The 19,509-nt window shown below is 32.2% G+C and overlaps 1 protein-coding gene across 2 annotated transcripts; it reads right to left on the bottom strand.

Moving 5' to 3' along the window:
- Positions 1-1,276: 1,276 nt before the first annotated feature.
- Positions 1,277-18,560, bottom strand: LOC126725102 (beta-galactosidase 17-like). Of its 2 annotated transcripts, XR_007655317.1 has the most exons (20): positions 18,323-18,560; positions 17,382-17,486; positions 16,714-16,909; positions 15,686-15,774; positions 14,471-14,551; positions 13,674-13,768; positions 13,312-13,382; positions 12,974-13,064; positions 12,783-12,900; positions 12,604-12,699; positions 12,468-12,516; positions 12,174-12,361; positions 12,004-12,075; positions 11,681-11,830; positions 11,329-11,379; positions 10,273-10,426; positions 9,918-10,063; positions 9,747-9,812; positions 9,317-9,498; positions 1,277-1,395 (listed from the first exon to the last, which is right to left on the bottom strand). XR_007655317.1 is itself a non-coding variant. In XM_050429615.1 (19 exons), the coding sequence occupies exons 1-19, from the start codon at positions 18,476-18,478 to the stop codon at positions 9,385-9,387; spliced, it is 2,088 nt and encodes a 695-aa protein (XP_050285572.1). In that variant the 5' UTR covers positions 18,479-18,560; the 3' UTR covers positions 8,907-9,384. The 2 variants fall into 2 exon arrangements, 1 of the variants encoding a protein (XP_050285572.1); XM_050429615.1 differs by lacking the exon at positions 1,277-1,395 and having other exon boundaries at positions 8,907-9,498.
- Positions 18,561-19,509: the final 949 nt, after the last annotated feature.

The raw sequence follows: 19,509 nt of genomic DNA, 5'->3' as shown, positions 1-19,509 counted from the left end.
AACCTTTTGCTTTTGTTTAATATTTATTAGCTGATAACAAATTTTGCTATATTATTACTAGAAACTAACGTGTGAACTTTTACGAGACAAAAAATAAAATAAAATAATTAAAAAATAATTTGTTAATGTGAAGCTAATCAAAATCACTATCATACCGTACGTTTTACGCACTTCAAAAATACACTAATAATGCAACTTTTAATTCTGAAATTGTTTTTTTAAGAGCATTTGAGAAGTGTATTTATACATACTGAGTGCAGTAAATACTACCTAAACTAATATAGTAACTTTAACATTTTTTTATTTGATTTATATTTAGAAGTTGACATATTAGGATATTAATTCTAAGAAACTTGTAGCTCAATTTACAAGTCCCGTTAATGAAGACATTAAGAGTTAAAATCCCCCCTCCTCTCTCACCTATCAAGTTATTTAAAAAGAATAAATGAAGTTAATGTATCAATGTTTTGTAATACCCTTGTCATCCCACTTTGAGGTTTTTGGATTGCAAACTTTATATAAGACAATATACAAAACATATGAAATAAAAGATTGACATTATTGTCAATTTACATTGAATAGTTTGGCAATATTTAAAAATTTTGAATTGTAAGATTGACAGGAAGTTGAAATACAAACCAGAATAAAAGAGAAGACATTGTTGATTTACATTGAACAAGGAGCATTAATGTTGTTCGAGTTTATAACGATTGGTCATGTCAAGCAATTCACATGCTCGATCAATTTAAAACAATGCTCAATCTTAGTTTATGGTATCATTTTTAATATTATACATTTTTACTAATTTTATTGATGCATTGCTTAACTACTAGTTAAATAATAATTTCAAGTTTTCCTCAAAAATAATAATAACAATAATAATTTCAAGTAATGTGTCAATATGACTGATTATTCAATACTAATTGCAAAGGATGATACATAACAAAACCAAATGTGTCACTAAGACATAGGATGTCTACAAATCAAAATCTTAAACATTACAGTCGACAGTTAAGTCATACACGCCAAAAGAAAAAATCACAAAGTTGAAGCATTTTTAGCTTTGCCTTTGGTTTGAGGGTTATTTACAACAACAACAACAACAAAAAACCCACACAAAAATACAAAAAATACACAAAATTAAAGACAAAAATCAACACTCAAGGCAGATTCTTCCAGGAAGCTTTTTGGGGTAGGGGTTGCACTTGCAGTTTCCCGATCTAAACCCCTACCAGACTCTCTATTGTTCTGACAGCAGCCTTTTCTATCATCTGTCTATTCTCCTTCACACTGAAATATGTCCTCTAGAGGATAAAAAAAAAATAACACATTCTCCTTTGCTATAAACAACCAAGCATGGGAAAGATCTTTAGGAGGTCAACAATTAAGCTCTACCTTTTCCATGTTTACAAACAAGAATCATGGTGATCTTTATTACATGGTATCTTATAGCCTATGCATATTCAATTTACCTGATCTCCATATGAAGTCTAGCTGATCAACTGACATCTGAAGTCTGGCTGATTAACTGATTGTATCACAAGTTTAGGGCTTGGAGATTCTAACTCAAGAACAACCTGTAATTAAAACCATTGAAAAGTTCAAGCATAAAAATTGAGTGAAGAATAGGAAAAACATGACATTAATAGGAGATTCTAGCCTTTTACCCCTATTTTTTAAAATATTTGGCAATATGCCCCTGTTTTGAAACTATATAGGTTCGTGCCCCTGTCTCGAAACAATCAAGTTTTTTGATTGAAACTCAATTTTAATAAAATCGAGTATGGTGCAATTAAACTTAAAAAAAAAAAAAATGCAAGGAACTCGATTTCATGGAGCTCGAGTTCCATACCTATAGCAGCGTTCAAGAAGACCTATAGTGGCATTTTAAAGCCCTATAGCAGTGTTTTGATGAAATTTTTTGTTTTTATAAGTTTGATCGTCTCATACTAGGTTCAGGGAGTCCTATAGTGGCATTTTAAAGCCCTATAGCGGCGTTTTCATGCAATTGTTTTCATAAGTTTGATCACCCCATACCAGGTTCAAGGAGCCCTATAGTAGCGTTTTAAAGCCCTATAGCAGCGTTTTCATGCAATTTAAATGGAACTCGAGTTCTAGGAACTCAAGTTCCTTGCAATTTTTTTTTTTTTTTTTTTTTTGATCGGGCATAACTCGATTTTAAACCAATCAAGTTTTTTATTGAAACTCGATTTTAAGAAAATTAAAATCGAGTTTCAAAACAGAGGCACAAACCTATATAGTTTCAAAACATGGGCATATTGCCAAATATTTTTAAAAATAGGGGTAAAAGGCTAGAATCCCCCATTAATATATCATAATCTAAAAGATGGGAGATAAAATATACATGTTAAAATAAATGACACCAAAGTAACCTATAATTATGAATCTAGACAATAACTTAGCCTACTATACAGTAAAAGAATCACAAAATAAACACCAATATTCGATTACTAGAAGATGAAAAGTATAGCTTTTGACATTTCCTACCACAACTTTTTTCCCTTAAGAACTGGAGCAGGGACATAAAAGCTGCATTGTGGTCTCTTCATCTGCAAAATGCATCATTTAACTTAGTTTTCATGATGAATCAAAATCTCAGAGTGTGTTTTGCTTTGCATGGCATGATAGAGTTGCATCTTTGATAAAATATGAACTTGATATCCAATTGCGTCACTCAGGTGAAACATCGAGAAAACGAATAAGGATTTTTATATGCAACTGTAAAAGAATTTCAATGATTATGACTAATAGCAAATTGGAGTAAAAGATGGAGTGTGACGGTGCCATTTTTGGACAGAGAGAGGGAGTAGAGAAAGACAGTAAAGAGAGAGAGAGTGGCATATTATGAAAACTAGCTAAATTCCCGCACGATGTACGGTGCAACTTATTATTAATTTTCTTCAATATTTCAATAAGTTTATCAAGAATCTTGTAGCTTAATAGGTGCCTCAATTTTCAATAGAAACATTTATGATTCAAACCCCTCCAACTATCGATATATATATATATATATATATATATAATTGAATAAATTTCATTGTAAAAAATTGTGATCTTTAGTTATTTTATTATTTTATAGACAAAATAAAAATCACACTCTATATATGTGTGTGTGTGTGTGTGTGTGTGTGTTCACAAATTGAAAATTGCATGATATAATGTTTCAATTGTTTCTCACATTTAAAAAAAAAAAATTATTTCTCATATAAATCTTAGAAAAATTATATTAAAATTTCATTACGTTATAACAAAATAAATATATTTACTCTCTCTCTCTCTCTCTCTCTCTCTCTCTCTCTCTCTCTCTCTCTCTCTCTCTCTCTCTCTCTCTCTCTCTCTCTCTCTCTCTCTCTCTCTCTCTCTCTCTCTCTCTCTCTCTCTCTCTCTCTCTCTCTCTCTCTCTCAAACACACACATATTACGCGTGTGACTGAAAGGAGTTAGGAAATTTAAAGGAATAAGATTTATTTTAGTGAATTCACAAATATCTAATTTTTTATGGCTTTTGTGTCAATTTTTGTCAAACCAACTAAATATGAGTAAGAATGTCATATTCTAAATTTATTATTATTATTCCAACTAAAAATTATCTCTTTTATAGAGTTTATAAAAACAATCATATAAATTCATTTGATATAAATAATTAATGCACAACTATATATAATTAATATATGCATTTAATCTATTGGCTAATTTAATGAACTAATACTTTAATATAAATGCAAATTTTGTTGATATAGAACCCTAAATAAAGAGAACTTCATAAAATGCGCCACATGGCACAACCTTATACACTCTAACATAATATCTTTACTTTTATATATACTAACATTTAACCCACGCAATGTGTTAGTCATTTACTTATTAGAAGACAATAAAATACATTAAAATTCTTCTAGGGCATATTGTATAATTTAACTGATTGTTAAAATAAACCAACGTTAAACTTTAATTACAAAAATAATATTACAATAACAATTCTAAAAAAGTTGTATAGAACAACATAAAAGTATGTACATAAAAAATCAATAGACATACACAAATGTTATAATGTATTATAGAATCAATTTAAAATGTAAGATTTGTCAAGGAAAATGAGGTTTGGCAAAATAAAAGAAAAAGAAGTCTATCTACATCTTGTGATAATGACGAAGACACAATAGGTATTGATAAGAGCAATTTCTATCTCCACCTTCTGATTATGATGAAGATGCAACAACCAACAACTTATTATGATATAGCACATCAATGGAAATAATTAATAAATCAACTAAAGAATTAAACATACTAAGAACACATAAACAAAAACTGAACTCTCACTATAGTGTTTAACTTCCTTAGACAATGTGGCTCAAGCCACAACAAACCCTTTAGATGTAAATTAACGGGGAAAAAAACCCAAATACTATGACACTTCATAGAAAGGATTAAATAATTATAAAAATGAAAAATAAATTGAATCTAAATTAAGTCAAATCAATGTCAATATAAGGTTAAGAAAAACTTTTTTTTCACAATAAATTTAATAAAGAAAATTGAGTCTAAACATTTTTTCATTTGAATTGTAACACATACCCAGTAAAGAAAATTGTCAAAAAAAAAAAAAAAAAAAAAAAACCCTTCAAATGATCCAAGTTCAATCAAACATAACTATCAATTTATATAAACAGAAAAGCTGACATAGTAATTTCAATTTTTTGCTTAGCATCAAAACAAAACAATTAATTATGAAATTCAAGCATTACTCCAAAAAAATAAAGCCTAAAGTCTCGTCCTTGGACTTGCTCACAATACAACAATACAAATAATTAATAGAAATAAAGAAATGCACTTGTTCAAAAATAATAATTAATTAAAATAAAATAAATAGTTCTACTTATTAAAATCTTTCAAATACTTTATTCCTTGCTTAATGACTTCATGCTTCATCTCTAAATCTTGTAGGTCCAAAGTTGTCAACAACCATGCCTTTGAACATTGCATTTAATCTCATAATTTTTTCATTGGCTAAAAAAATCATAAATATCATTAGCCAATGTCAAAAATATTCCTAAACCTAGAAATGCTTACATAATGCAAGTTCAATCTTGAACAAGGAAAATCCAATAAATAAGAAAAACAAAGTAAAAGTAAACATGATATGATAAAAACTCTAAGATAGCTTGGTTATATTTATACACATAAAAGTAAAAGTGTTATTTTAGCCTAGTTATATTTATACATGATGATGCATAAAATTGTCCACACATGCGTCGGATGAGGTACCTAAAGAACAAAGAAGATGAAGAACCTATAGAAAGTACCAGTGGGGTGCCGGCCAAAGATCCTTCAAATGTTAAATCAGTGATAGAAGAATCTCCAATAACTCAAAAATGTAAGAGTTAGGAAATTGCACATACCTTAAGAAATAGGAGGTCTAGTGCATATATAGTGGTGTAGAGCTTACCTTGAATGTAGGGTTTTTCCTTGTAAAGAAGATTTGGAGTTAGGACCTCGAGATCTCGGGCTTTTCTTCCCATATAGGGAAGACATAAGCATGGAGTATGGTATTTGGGCATGATGCGCAAGTTCTTTCCATATAGGGATTCATGAGTGGAGAATACGTAAAGGTTTATGGGACCCAGTTACTCAACCGTCAATATAACCATCTGCCCGTTGGTATCAATACGTGACCATCCGTTGGGTACTTATACAACCATCCGTTAGACACATACGTGGAGCATTGATTTGCAGAGACTTCAACGAAGTCAAATGAGGAGTTCATCCTGATAGGTTCGTGGTTGGCAAGTCCCACTAAAAGAGGCACATACCCTGACGGGTCAATAGCGGAGTATTCCATCCTGATGGGTCAAAGTGCTTGAAGTACTTTATTGGACGAAAATACCCTTATTAATGTGCAAGTTGGTTTGTTGATTGGACGAGTATGGTGGGTTGTCTGTCAAAAGTGTCTCATCAGTTTAGACGAGTTAGTGTTTGCATGTTCTAGGCAATGAGTAAGCTACCTGACGACCCCTTGATACGTGACGACCATTAGGGAGGAATGTGTCACTTGGTATCAGGGAAGTTACCTGACGACTCCTAAATACTTGCCGACCTATTGATATGTGACGATCATCAAGGTAGAGCATGTCACGCGGTGTCAGGGAAGGTACCTGACAACTACTGGGTCCCTGATGACCTTTTGGTACCTGACGACTCATTGATACGTGATGACCATCAAGGCGAAACGTGTCGTGTGGTGTTAGGGAAGGTACCTAACGATAGCTAGGAACCTGATGACTCATTGATATGTGATGACCATCAGGGAGGAGCATGTCGCGCATTGTCAAGGATGGTACCTGACTATTGCTAGGTCCTTGACAACCCATAAATACGTCACGACTGTCAGGGCGAAGTGTGTTTTGCGGTGTCAAGGAAGGTACTTAACAACGGCTGGGTACTTGACAACTTATTGATGCGCGACAACCATCAGGGCAGAGCGTGTTGCATGGTGTCAATGAAGGTACCTGACGACCCCTTGGTACCCGACAACCGGTTGATCGTGATGATTGTCAGGGTGAAGCGTGTTGCGCAATGTTAGAGAAGGAACCTAACAACCGCTAGGTACCTAACGACTCATTGATACGTGACAACTATCAGGGTGGAGCATGTCATGCGGTGTCAAGGAAGGTACCTAACAACTGCTGGGTTCCTGACGACCCCTTTGTACCTAACGACCCATTTATACGTGATGACCATCAGGGTGGAGCATGTCGCATGGTGTTAGGGAAGGTACCTAACGACTGTTGGGAAACTGACAACTCATTGATACATGACAACCGTCAGGGCGGAGTGTGTCGTATGGTGCCACACTCCCTTTGTGATTGACAATGCTTTTGGTGACCGAAGATTCTTTTGGTAAGCACATGATGCTTCTAGTGACCGAAGACTCTAGGGTGTTAGAAAAAATTTTCTGGCTAGTGAAGATATTTCCTATCAATACATATAAAAAAAAAAAAAAAAAAAAATAGTAACAATAATTAGTTTAGAATACCTACAATCACCTTTGCTAATCACATGCTTCAATCTATTATATACTTCAATCCTCAATATACATTGGTTACACACCCACATAAGTCGATTTTCTTTAATAGATATGTGTGCACCAACATGTAATTGTTGAAATAATCAGCGACTATAAACCAAAGTATGTCTCTCATCTTCACGTCTGTTAGAACCTTTGCTATCATCCATATTTAACTAAAGAGAAAATTCACATAATATTCATAAATTTTTAAAATAAATATAGTAAGAAGGACAAAGTTTGACTACAAACTCGCTTGTAACCAATGGCTACAACTCCCACTAAAAAATTAACATAATTACATATTTTGAAAATTGAACCGTTAGATTGCATATTTTTTAGGAAAAAGTTTAATTACAAAATTGGATTGCATATTTTTATTGGAGATGAATTTTGACAAATCCATTATTGGATTACATCTTCTTCTTATATCCTCTATACTTGCAAAATTTCTAGAAAATTAACCCTCATTTGGGAGGAGAGAATGGAATGGAATAAAAAGAATATTTTTCTCTTTCCTTGTTTGGGAGTTTTAATGGAGGGAATGAAAAATTCATTCCCTTATTTGGGAGTTTAAGTAAGAGGGAATGGAATGGATAAGAGGAAACACTCATTCCTCTCTATTCCCTTAAAACCTCAAATTTTCATTCCTCTCGAAATTAAGAGGAATTGGAGGGAATGAAATTAGATTTAATGAATGTTTTAATAAAACTCCCAAAATACCCCTTTATTTTAAAATAGATGTCTAATAGTAATATTGTCATAAAATAATTTCATTCATTTCCCTCTATGTTACTTCTAAACAAAGTTACTTACATTCCATTTATTTCAATTCCTTTATTTTAAAATATCCAAACAAGGTTATTTAATTTCATTTCATTCCTTTCTTATCCATTCATTTCCCTTATTTAAATACATTCCATTCCATTCTATTCATTTCTATTCTATTCCATTTTCTTATGAACTTTCAAACGAAGCCTAAAGATCAATAGTTATATCATTAATAAATTGTTTAAATTGCAAGTTTTTGTAGTTTAAAATTAAACATAAAATATAAACTTATAAATCATATAGTAAATAATATCCGATTGTCATAAAATTTGACATGTGTATTAAAACCCATAAAGAACATGCAATTAATGGTTAGATTTTCAAAATATGCAGTAATGTTTATTTTATTGAATAAAATTGTAACCTTAGGCTACAATTAATTTTGTAGCTAAACTTAGTCATTTTTCTTATTTGTTTCGTATTTAGAAGTTGACGTACTCATTTTAAGAAGCTTGTAGCTTGATTGAAATTCCCATTAACAAAGATGTTAAAAGTTTAAATCTCCCTCCCAATCTATCGAATTATTAAAAAATAAATGAAGTTTGACATATCACTGTTTTGTAATACCCTTGTCATTATTCTCTTAGGTATTTGGATTGCAAACCATATGAAATAAGAGATTGATATGTCGATATTTAAAAAATTTTAATTCTAAGATTTTGAATTGTAAGATTGACAGGAAGTTGAAAAACAAACTAAAATAAAAGAGAAGACATTGTTGATTTACATTGAACAAAGAGTACTAATGTTGTTCGAGTTTATAACAATTGGTCATGTCAAGTAATTCATATGCTTGATCAATTTAAAACAAGGCTCAATCTTAGTTTATGGTATCATTTTTAATATTATAAATTTTTATTAACTTTATTGACGCATTGCATGACTACTAGTTAAATAATAATTTCAAGTAATGCGTCAATATGACTTGTTATTCAATACTAATTGCAAAGGATGATTCATAACAAAACCAAATGTGTCACCAAGACAAGGGATGCATGTGGATCAAAATCTTAAAATTACGGTTAAGTTATACACGCCAAAAGAAAAAATCACAAATTTGGGGCATGTTTAGCTTAGCCTTTGGCTTGAGGGGTATTTACAAGTTACAACCAAAGAAAGGAAAAACAAAGAAAACCACAAAGTTAAAGACATCAATCAACAGTCAAGGCAGATTCTTCCAGGAAGCTTTTTGGGGTGAGGGTTGCACTTGCACTTGCCCGGTCTCACCCCTACTGGACTCTCTATTCTTTCGACAAAAGCCTTTTCTATCATCTGCTTATTCTCCATCACACTTAAATATATCCTCTAGAGGATACAAAAAAAATGACACATTCTCCTTTGCTATAAACAACCAAGTATGGGAAAGATCTTCAGGAGGTCAACAATTAAGCTCTAGCTCTACCTTTTCCATGTTTACAAACAAGAACCAGGGTGTTCTGTATTACATGGTATCTTATAGCTGATGCATATTCAATTTACTTGATCTTCATTTGAAGTCTGGCTGATCAACTGACATGTGAAGTCTGGCTGATCAACTGAGTGTATCACAAGTTTAGGGCTTGGAGATTCTAACTCAAGTACAACCTGTAATTAAAACCATTGAAAAGTTCAAGCATAAAAATTGAGTGAAGAGTAGGAAAAACAAGACATTAATATATCATAATCTGAAAGTTGGGAGATAAAATATATATGTTAAAATGAATGACACCAGAGAAACCTATAATTATGAATCTAGACGGTAATTTAGCCTACTACAACATTAAAAGAATCACAAAACAAACATCAAAATTTGATAACTAGAAGATGAAAATATAGCTTTTGACATTTCCTACCACAACATTTTCCCCTTGCTTAAGAATTGGAGCAGGGACATAAAGGCTGCATTGTGGTCCCCTCATCTGCAAAATGCACCATTTATCAATTCTCACAGAAAATGAGTACAACTATTAAAGTAATATCAAACCACAAAGGAACCATGTAAAATAGGGAAACAGGAAGCTTACCGGCCAATATCTTCCTATATTAAATTCATTGACAAATGCAATGCCTTTACCCCAACCATTGAATGATATGAATGTGTCTTTAATATCATTCTCTTTGTCAATAGAGAAATGGCCGGCATAGAATGATGGTTCTTTTGAAACATTCTCTGCATATGAAAGTCAATGGCTGTCCATTAATGTTCTTCTCTCCATCATTATTCATAACCTCACTAATTGATGCTTGGAACATGGATAAGAGTTGTGCTTGATCAAACAAAGAATGATCAGAGATATTTAATAGAGAAAAATAATACAAAGAGTAGAATAGAACATTATGCTTGGTTTTCATCATTATCTGAGAAAAGACTAGACTTACCTTTGGCTTTTCTGCGGGCTGATTTTTCTATGGATTCAGAATATGCAATGACAGGATTGGTTTTTGGGACCTCATTCAGATTGTTAAAAGGAAATGAGAGCATTTTCCATCCTTGCAGAATTCTCCCGTCCAGATAAACAGAAGACAAAATACCCTGCCAAAAAAAAAAACAAGAAAAAAAGAAAGAAAGACCAGTTGATATTATCTGTTACTAGGAAGCACTGTCTTTTAAAGATGTCAGGAGGAGAAAAAAGTGCAATATTGAAATTTCAGTTACGAAGTATGGGAAAGATATAATACAGAGACTAAATCAAGTGTATATATACCTTACATCACTGGATTTTTATTAATTGTATGTGATATTTACTTGATGGAAATTCCTTGTTTAATAATTGTAACTGAATGTGCAGTAATAATAACAAAGATGATGAGAACAAAAATCATATTACTTACAATCTGGACTATGATTCTTTACTCATTCCGCAATTTGATTTAAACAATCAATATCAGTTCTACCAATTACTAAAACAATTAACTATAGGTGGTAACAAAAAAATAAGAAAGACAAAAAGACTCCATATTTTGTTGTTTGGGATTAGTATTGGTATTAGCCATTAAGGTTCTTTCTTGTTGCATATCCTGCCAATTTTTTAACAACTTGAGGTTTTTAACATTACTCATTAAATTGATAGCTGCTATCTTATATAGTTAGTGTCAACTTTACAGAAAACAATGAATGAATAGATAACCATGCTGCACAGTTACAAATAACATTCTGAAGGATTTAACTACTGGATAACAGAACACACGAACTCAGTTAAGTGTTTTTAAAATAGAGGACTTAAAACGAACCAAAGTTTCTTCTTATAACCTTCGGTAATATGTTGAGTACGAAGGATTAGAACTCAGTCAAAAATTTCTCCAGAATGCAGTCTTTTGGATAACAAAGTAAAAGACTCCATTCTTCATGACTCAGAAATCATAATTTAGAAAATACATACATACATACATATATATATATATATATAAAATTCTCTATTTTGCAAGATACTTTACCTTCCTGTCAAATATGTATGACCCGTAATTTACACGACCCATATTTTCAACCTACAAGAACAGAAAACACTTTAGTAAAAAATGTATAATTTATAGCATCAATACAGAAAATTCACATGTGATTCTGGGTACGAATAATACATATGTAGAATATGTAGATATATATTGCAGAGAACCCCCTAGCACTAACATAGTAACAAAAGAATTCATTGCATATTGAAATTCTATTGTAGCATGGCTTTACTAATTACTCCAAGCCAGGAAATATAACAACATTCTCATATAGTAAGCTTAAAGCCCTAAGTCAAATGATAATTATAATAGTAAAAATAAAAACAGGGTAGTTAAGCACCAAAACATATAAGCTGATGTTGGAGATGCATTTAATTTTAGGAAGGCCAAGCGTTTGATTTGACCATCTTTCCATTGTACCAACAAATATTGGTCTGCCACCATTATCTTCAGAAGAGCATGATATAAAAACTTGAGCTCTGTCATGAACCTGCAATAATTTTAAAGAAGTTAAATTCTTTTCCAAACTTTCTTAGATCCTAATCCCTAAGATCCAAGAATGATAGTATTGCTTTCGTCGGATAATAAAACAGAATGATTAAATAGCAACAAAGCAAACATCAAATTAATCAGCTTAAATATAAACTTAAGGGAAGGCTGCACCTTTGGTATTGATAGAACGCTTCCATCGGCCTTTGCAGCATATTCGGATACATATAATAAAAACCCAAACATCTGATCATGAAGAACAGTCAATTTCAACAACATAGAGCATGCAGCGTTTTTTGACATCCAAAGGAATGTATAAGCTACAAGAAATGATGCTTACTCACCTGGCCCACAGACTCCATTGAAATTGGGTTTTCAGATTTAACAATACCAATGGAGTTTATCCTATTAAGTATATCAAACAAAAATTCTTTTTTCTGTAAGTCAATAGGTCCATATCCTGCCTTTTCCTTATTTGGCGGAACTGAAGGAAGAGATTTTGTGCTGTATTTCTTTATAACACTCCGAATTGCTGAAAGCAGTAGAAATTTCATAAATAGAACATCTTTTTCCATGATCAGAACTTGCAACATAAAATTTGAGTTAATTTAAGTTGGCTCCAAGTGTGCTAAATATACCCTTGAATTTTGCATTGTTCACATCACCAGTTTCCCTGATTGGTGCATCCTGGAACAAGAGGCATCAGTTCAGTGAGTTTATCGTGCACCAGGAGTCAATATAGAAGTTACAACAAACAAGTTAATATTTCCTCACATAATCATAAGAAGTGAGGTCAGGCTTGTAATCAGACTCAATTTCACCAGTATTCGCTCCATTATAGAATCCAAAGTTTGTACCACCATGTGCCATCTAGAAATTAGAAAGCCAAGATCAAAGTATTACCATTAAAGGGATCAGTTAACAGAAACAAGTACTGGCATTTGAGTGCATACATAAAGCACAGCAGAACCATTTCGAGACAAAATCTTTTCCAGGGCAGCTGCTGTAAAATCAGCATCAGTCTCTGCAAGCTTCTCTCCCCAATGTGTAAGCCAGCCTGTGTAAAACTCCCTGAAGCAACAAGCATCATGAGAATTGAACCACTGATCATTATATAAATATGAATTACTAGCGAGACACTTACGCTGAAAGTGGTGGTGACTTTCCAGGGGCGTTGAACTTCTTTTGTAACTGAAATATTGGCCAAGGCTCATCACCAGTAGTAAAGTCAACAGCTACATACCAGAGTTAGTTAAAGAGTAGGTTAGGAGTTACTTGGATGATAGTCAATGTACATATATTCATATGCAGATACACACAAACAGAGAAACATGCTCACAACATACAAAAATGAATTAAATAGTTATTGATAACTGAAATAAATAAATAAACGGTAACAAAGAAATAAAATCATGAGAAAGATTAGTATTCATAACTTAGAAAATGTAGTATAAAAGATTAAACTTTGATGTTGAAATTTACCTGAAAATACTGCATCTCCAGATATTGTTCCTCTCTCAAGAGTTTCCCTAGTACCTCCATCTGTAGTATACCTAAAAACCATTAAAATCCAATCAAGAAAGGATGAATGATTAAAGAAGAAATCAATGACTCAATATAATATAACCTGAAACATTAGTTCGAATCCCATTTTAGACAACATGTTAAAACAATAACAATAACAATAATAATAATAATAAAAAAACCTCTATGGAAGGTTTTATACAATAAATTAAGTAAAGGATGAAACTTTACAAAATGTAGACATAAACATATGAGATTAACATGATATATTTCTACATAGAACCAAGATGATCAGTCTAAAGACATAAAAAACATCTTACAAAATTATATCATCCCCAAGGTGACTACGAGCGAAGGTGACAAGTTGATGAAGATAAGCTTTGTCATTTCCATATGAACCATATTCATTTTCAATCTGAAAAATTAATCTCACATTATTGGAATCTTACTGACATTGAAATCTAAAACAATCCCACTTCAGTGGAACTTGTAGTTAACAACTTTGACCACCTAAAAAATCTGAACAATGATTAAGATGCAATCATAAATTTTCAGTTATCCCTTTTAATTGATTTATTTGGATTCCCTGGAGGAAGCATATAGAAGAGGAATGTAATTATCATACCCTTTCCATTTTAAAGACAATACATGTGTCCATATTTTTAACCCAATTGTCTACATAGATATTTGTAAGTTCTTATATAGCCCTTTTATGGTATTTATTTCCCTTGGTCATATGGTTGAAAGATGAAGAGAATATTACCAAAAGTTGATAGAGGAGGAACTACTTATGATCCATGATACCATTTTTTGAAGGGGGAAAAAACGACAAAAGAACTACATCTTAAATCTATTTGTTCAATTATAATCCTTAAAAGTTTTCCCACTCATTATGTATAACATTCGAAGCCCAGAATTTGAATTTATTTTACATAATTCTCAAGACTTAATGACTAGCACCTTCCATCTTTAATTTAGAGTCTCTAACATGAGATGGTGCTTAATTTTTGCAAACAAGAAATCTAACCCTAATTATGTCCGCATTAATTTTTTACATCCTTTATCAGTTAAATGTCATCAAAACAAGTTCTAGTTAAAGAGTAATAAATCCACATACTTGAACCATTATAACAGGGCCTCCATTTTCGTAGAGAAGAGGAGCTACTTTCTGAAGCAGGATTGCCCACCATCCTTCAACCTTGAATAGTTCACAATAGATATGATTCCATAGTAAACATTGAATAGTAAAAAAGAATATAAAGACAAAATTAATTGATTCACAATGCGAAAGATAGTTCAATCAAAATTAAAATCATTTTAATTTCACAGAATCTACAAAACATTATTAGGTCAGCAAAAGAGAGCCTCATTATGAACACAAACATTTTAGGACCTTCTAGATGGACTTATAAGGCTATACCTTTATGACAGAACAAAAAGATTACACCCGGCATTTTCAATATATTTTTTTTGGGTACAACGTAAAGTTATGGTACAATTAACTTGTAAAATAAAACAGATGAAGATAGAAAAAATTGCTTCAACCTTTTTTCCCTATATTTTTCAAGAGATCTATCATATGTCAAGCAATGGACAACAACAAAGCCTTGGTCCAAAATTTTTTGGGGTTAGTGATCCTCAACAAGATTAGTTAGCGTCAGCCACATGTATACTTTTCCTCTATTCTATTTTATCTAAAGTTATAGCCTCTGTTACTCCCTTAATTGAAATGTCCTTTTTAAGTACTACTAATGTCAAGTAGTGGAAGTCCAACAAATTAAATATTCAATCATTTAAAATCTGAAGAGAAAAATAAAACAATCAGGACAGAGATAAAAGACATAACATAATATGGAAGGCATACAGTTTGACTAATATGTGTTTTTCCTATATATGGTAGTGTCTTTAATATATTTTTTCTTACTTATATATATATATATATATATGAAAGGCATACAGTCACTACTTTACTTTCTTATCTAGCTGAATAAAGAACTTAAGAAGAAACCTAATTAAGGCTATGAGATTTAGCTCAAAGGTTACCTCCCACATAAGAATGGGTGGGGGGAAAGGTCAGGGGTTCAAAAATCATTAGGTATGTGGGTGATTACCATTCACAACAACAACAAAAGGAGAGAGAGAGAGAAAGAAAAGAAACCTAAGAAACTATTGCTAGGTTGCTTCCTCATTTAGAATAAACTGTTACCGTCTATTTAAATGAAAATGACATCCAAGGAACCTAGTTACTATGCACGCAAAACGTGCCAAAAAAAACCAATTGATTGTGTTGATATTTGTAACTTATAAAACAGCTATGAAAAAGAAAACATACTAAGTGGAGGAAAGCAGGATCTGATGATCTTAGTCTGACAGCTGGCTCTATGGCAAGTAACCAGGCAGGGAAACCCCCCAAATCCCACTCTGAGACAGAAATGAAGAACAGTAATTGTCATGTCAACAACATATTATCTCATCATCAAGTTCAACAACAACAATAGAAATACAAAAATGACTTGTTGGAAGAACAGCCAATATTGATAGATGGAATAGGAGCACCTCCAACTCTTTTGGGTCAAAAAAATGACAGCACCTCATAGGAAACAAATTTATGCCGTTATCAATCATCTATGAGGATTTGATATATTATATGCTAACTAAATTATAATACCATAGCTAAGTGAGGACACTCATTAAACAAGAAATATAAGCCATTTCACCCTTTTCTATAAATCAACCAGCAATGACTTGCAGGAAAATGTTTACTCAGCAAGAAACATGTTTACAAATCACAAGTTTTATAGTCTGAGAATTAATCTCTCAAAATTGGGGGTAAGGAAGCCTACCATGATCTCTCCCAAACCCCGCAAAGAGTGGGAGCTTTATGCACTGAGTAAAACTTTTTTTTTTTCAAAAATGACCAAGGATTGGGAGAAGCACTTGGTATCATTATGTAATTAGAACTTCCTAAAGACTCCTAAAAATTATATGAATCATCACCTATAGGAAGCGACTAAGGTTTTGTTTGTTTGTTTACTGGAAAATTAAATAAGTAAAATCATTTTCCACAAATGGAAATATTAAAAAAAAAAATTATTTGATACTCACAGTCTCTCACCAAGAATAATACAGCCTAAATTTATATTATTTAAAGAATTTTTTTTTCAACTTAATTTTTTTTTTTTTTAAATCAACCATATAATGGTGCACCATAGATCATAAAGCAATTATCCAGCTTCAGTATGCACTGATATCAGAAATTAAATATGAATATGTATATCTAGTAACCTAGTCATGTGCAGTAAATTTCAAAATGTCCAATAACAAATTATAAAGCACCTAGATTTGACAGTAATGCCTGACCTGCACATATATAAGGCCCAGGCCGAAGCATAACAAGGAAACCAAGTTTGTGGCAGAGTTTGAGAAAAGATACTATATCTGCAATCCCCTCAAAAACTAGCTTTCCAGGTTTTGGTTCATGCAAATTCCAAGGAACATAAGTTTGGATAGTATTCAAGCCCAAAGCCTTTGCTTTCAACAGTCTATCTTCCCAATACTGCAGTGATGAAAGACAAACAGCACATCACAAGAAGCAAGAGTTAACTTAAACAGAGAAATATTTGTGTTCCACGAAGACTTCCATGAGACAAAAACTACACAAAGCATAATCAGTTTAGTAAAGCATATTAAGGGAATAGTTGCACATATGTGAAGCTTGAGTAGCTCCACGGGTTTTTAATCAGCATGTTAAATATTGGATATCTATATATTTTCTACGTCAAGTAAAAGATTTTACAGAAGCTCATTAAAGTTTATCTTTCTCTGTCATGTCATATTAAATTATAATTTTGTTTTTCAACAAATCAGCAATATCTTATTGTTGTCTCTATTGGTCAATATTAAGGCTGGCTTGTGTATTTTTATAAATCTTTTGCATCTTATTAGGTAGCATTGACTACTAGAGGTACCCTTCTCTTACAAATAAATTGATAAGGTACTAATTTCTGAAAAGTTTACTATAAGAACACCTCTGGAAGAACCCGGAAATAATGCAAGTCGCCACCAATAATTTGGAACGGTTGTCCATCTTTCCAAAACATGTCATTGGCAATCTCAAATTTTTGAGCAGTAACCTGAAAACAAGAGAATAAAAGCCTCACCCCTTAAACTCACAGGCTCTTTCAAAATCAAGAGAATAATTGTCAAAATCAATACAACAATTGAATGCATATAGCATGAAAATCAGCTATAAGTCTATGATTGACAGCCAAAAGATCATTCCAACCAATTCCTCAGTAAAAACAGGCAGTACAGTTCCAAGATTTAAGTGCAAATCATCAAGCTAGAATATTTTACTCTGATCAAGTTGTAAGCTAAGGAAGAAAGAAAAGCAACAGATAAAGTAAATTTTAAGCTTTAATTTTGACTACAGTATTGATTTCTAAATTAGTTAAATTTTGACACACTCCTCATTAATATCCAAAACTTGAAGTTGTTTTTCATTTCAAACGCTCCTCTTGACCTAAGTACTAATAATTCTCTAACCCAGAACTCAAAACCCCAGAAACAATACAACCCAGTATTACATTTACAAAGACAAAACTTATCAACACCCAAAATCTAAATTCTTTTACTTTCCTACACTTTCCCATCAACCAACCACACTGTGCTACTTGTTCAGCATCAAACTCAAAGCTCCATACGAAATGAGTCAAACTAATCCAGAAGCAATATCACATAGAATTGCATATACAAAGACAATATTATCAACACCCAAGATCTAAATTCGTTTACTTTCCTACACTTTCTCATCAAAGCAAAACACACTGCATACTCAAACATTTCATTTGAAAATTAATCAAACTAATCCATAAATCAAAAACCCAGAAATAATATCACATAGAATTGCATTTACTAAGACAAATGAGCACAAAAAGAGAGAGAGAGAGAGAGAGAGAGAGAGACTTACTTTCTTGTGTCGAGAGAGAGAATGGTCATGGAGTGAGTGAGAGGAAAGAGAAGGTAGAGGAGCAAAGACAGGGACGAAGGCACACAAGGCAATGATAGCGAAGAAGGTGCAGAAGAAGAAAGTGGTTCTGTTTCTTGAGCTTCGATTCCTCGCCATTGCTGAGAATTTGGAGGTTGACTATTGATGTTACAGACGCACTGGGACTCTATATCATGGTTTGTGGGACCGTTAGACGTTACTTGGGAAAAATTATTAAAACACAAAAAAAAAAAAAAAAAAATCAAATCAAATCTTTTTTTTTTTTTTTGGACAAATAAAATCTTCATGTGTGTCTATTATTTAAAAAAAAAAAAAAATGAAAGCTGATTGGGTTCGTTTAGGGTGTCTAACCTTTTCTCCGTAACTCTGGACTTAGTTGTGTAGAGTCCCTTCGTTATGGAGTTAACAAATGATTCTAGATGACTAACTCTTTTCTTATCTTCTCTTTAAATACACTTGCATGTCAATGGATTTGCACTGACTTTGAATCCAAACCGCGAGAAATTATTAGGTTCATCGAAAGTATTGTTGAAGGAGTCTACTAGGAGGATTGTTGAAATGATCCACTAAAATGACTGCTAAAGTGATCGTTTTTGGTCTTGTCAACCATAAAACTTTGACACATATTTAAGTATGACATCACACGGTGGCTTTTTTTTCCTGATGCTGGATTGGAAGCTAACTCATATATCTGCATAGGTGATAGAGTTTCATTGGTTGAGACTTGAGAGGACTATTTCAATTGTCCTTTTTATTGGACCTGATAATTTCTTGCAAGTTGCATCAAGTGAGCCTAAAAAAAGGGTATAACCCACAGGGCGCACTTCTTATGAAAAAAGTTATAAAGTTTATTGTCTAAAGAACCCCATGTTTGTTTTAATGGAAAATCTTATGTAAAAATAGTTTTTCGCATTTTTTTTGTGTTTGATAGTATTAGAAAAAAATGGAATAAAAGAAAACTATATTTTAATTTCCTTTATTTAGCTTAGCTTGAGATAAAATTGTTTTTAGCTAAAATTTATGGATAATAACCTTATCTCCGACAAAATTAGATAAAGAAAACAATTATTTTTCATATGAAACTAAATAAGGAAAGTCAATAGATTGTTTTTCTAACTCATTTTAAGGCCCTACCAACTACCAACTAC

The sequence above is a fragment of the Quercus robur genome, chromosome 5 (genome assembly GCF_932294415.1).
Source record: "Quercus robur chromosome 5, dhQueRobu3.1, whole genome shotgun sequence".
NCBI lineage: Eukaryota > Viridiplantae > Streptophyta > Magnoliopsida > Fagales > Fagaceae > Quercus > Quercus robur.
This window is presented reverse-complemented; position numbering and strand designations above follow the sequence as displayed.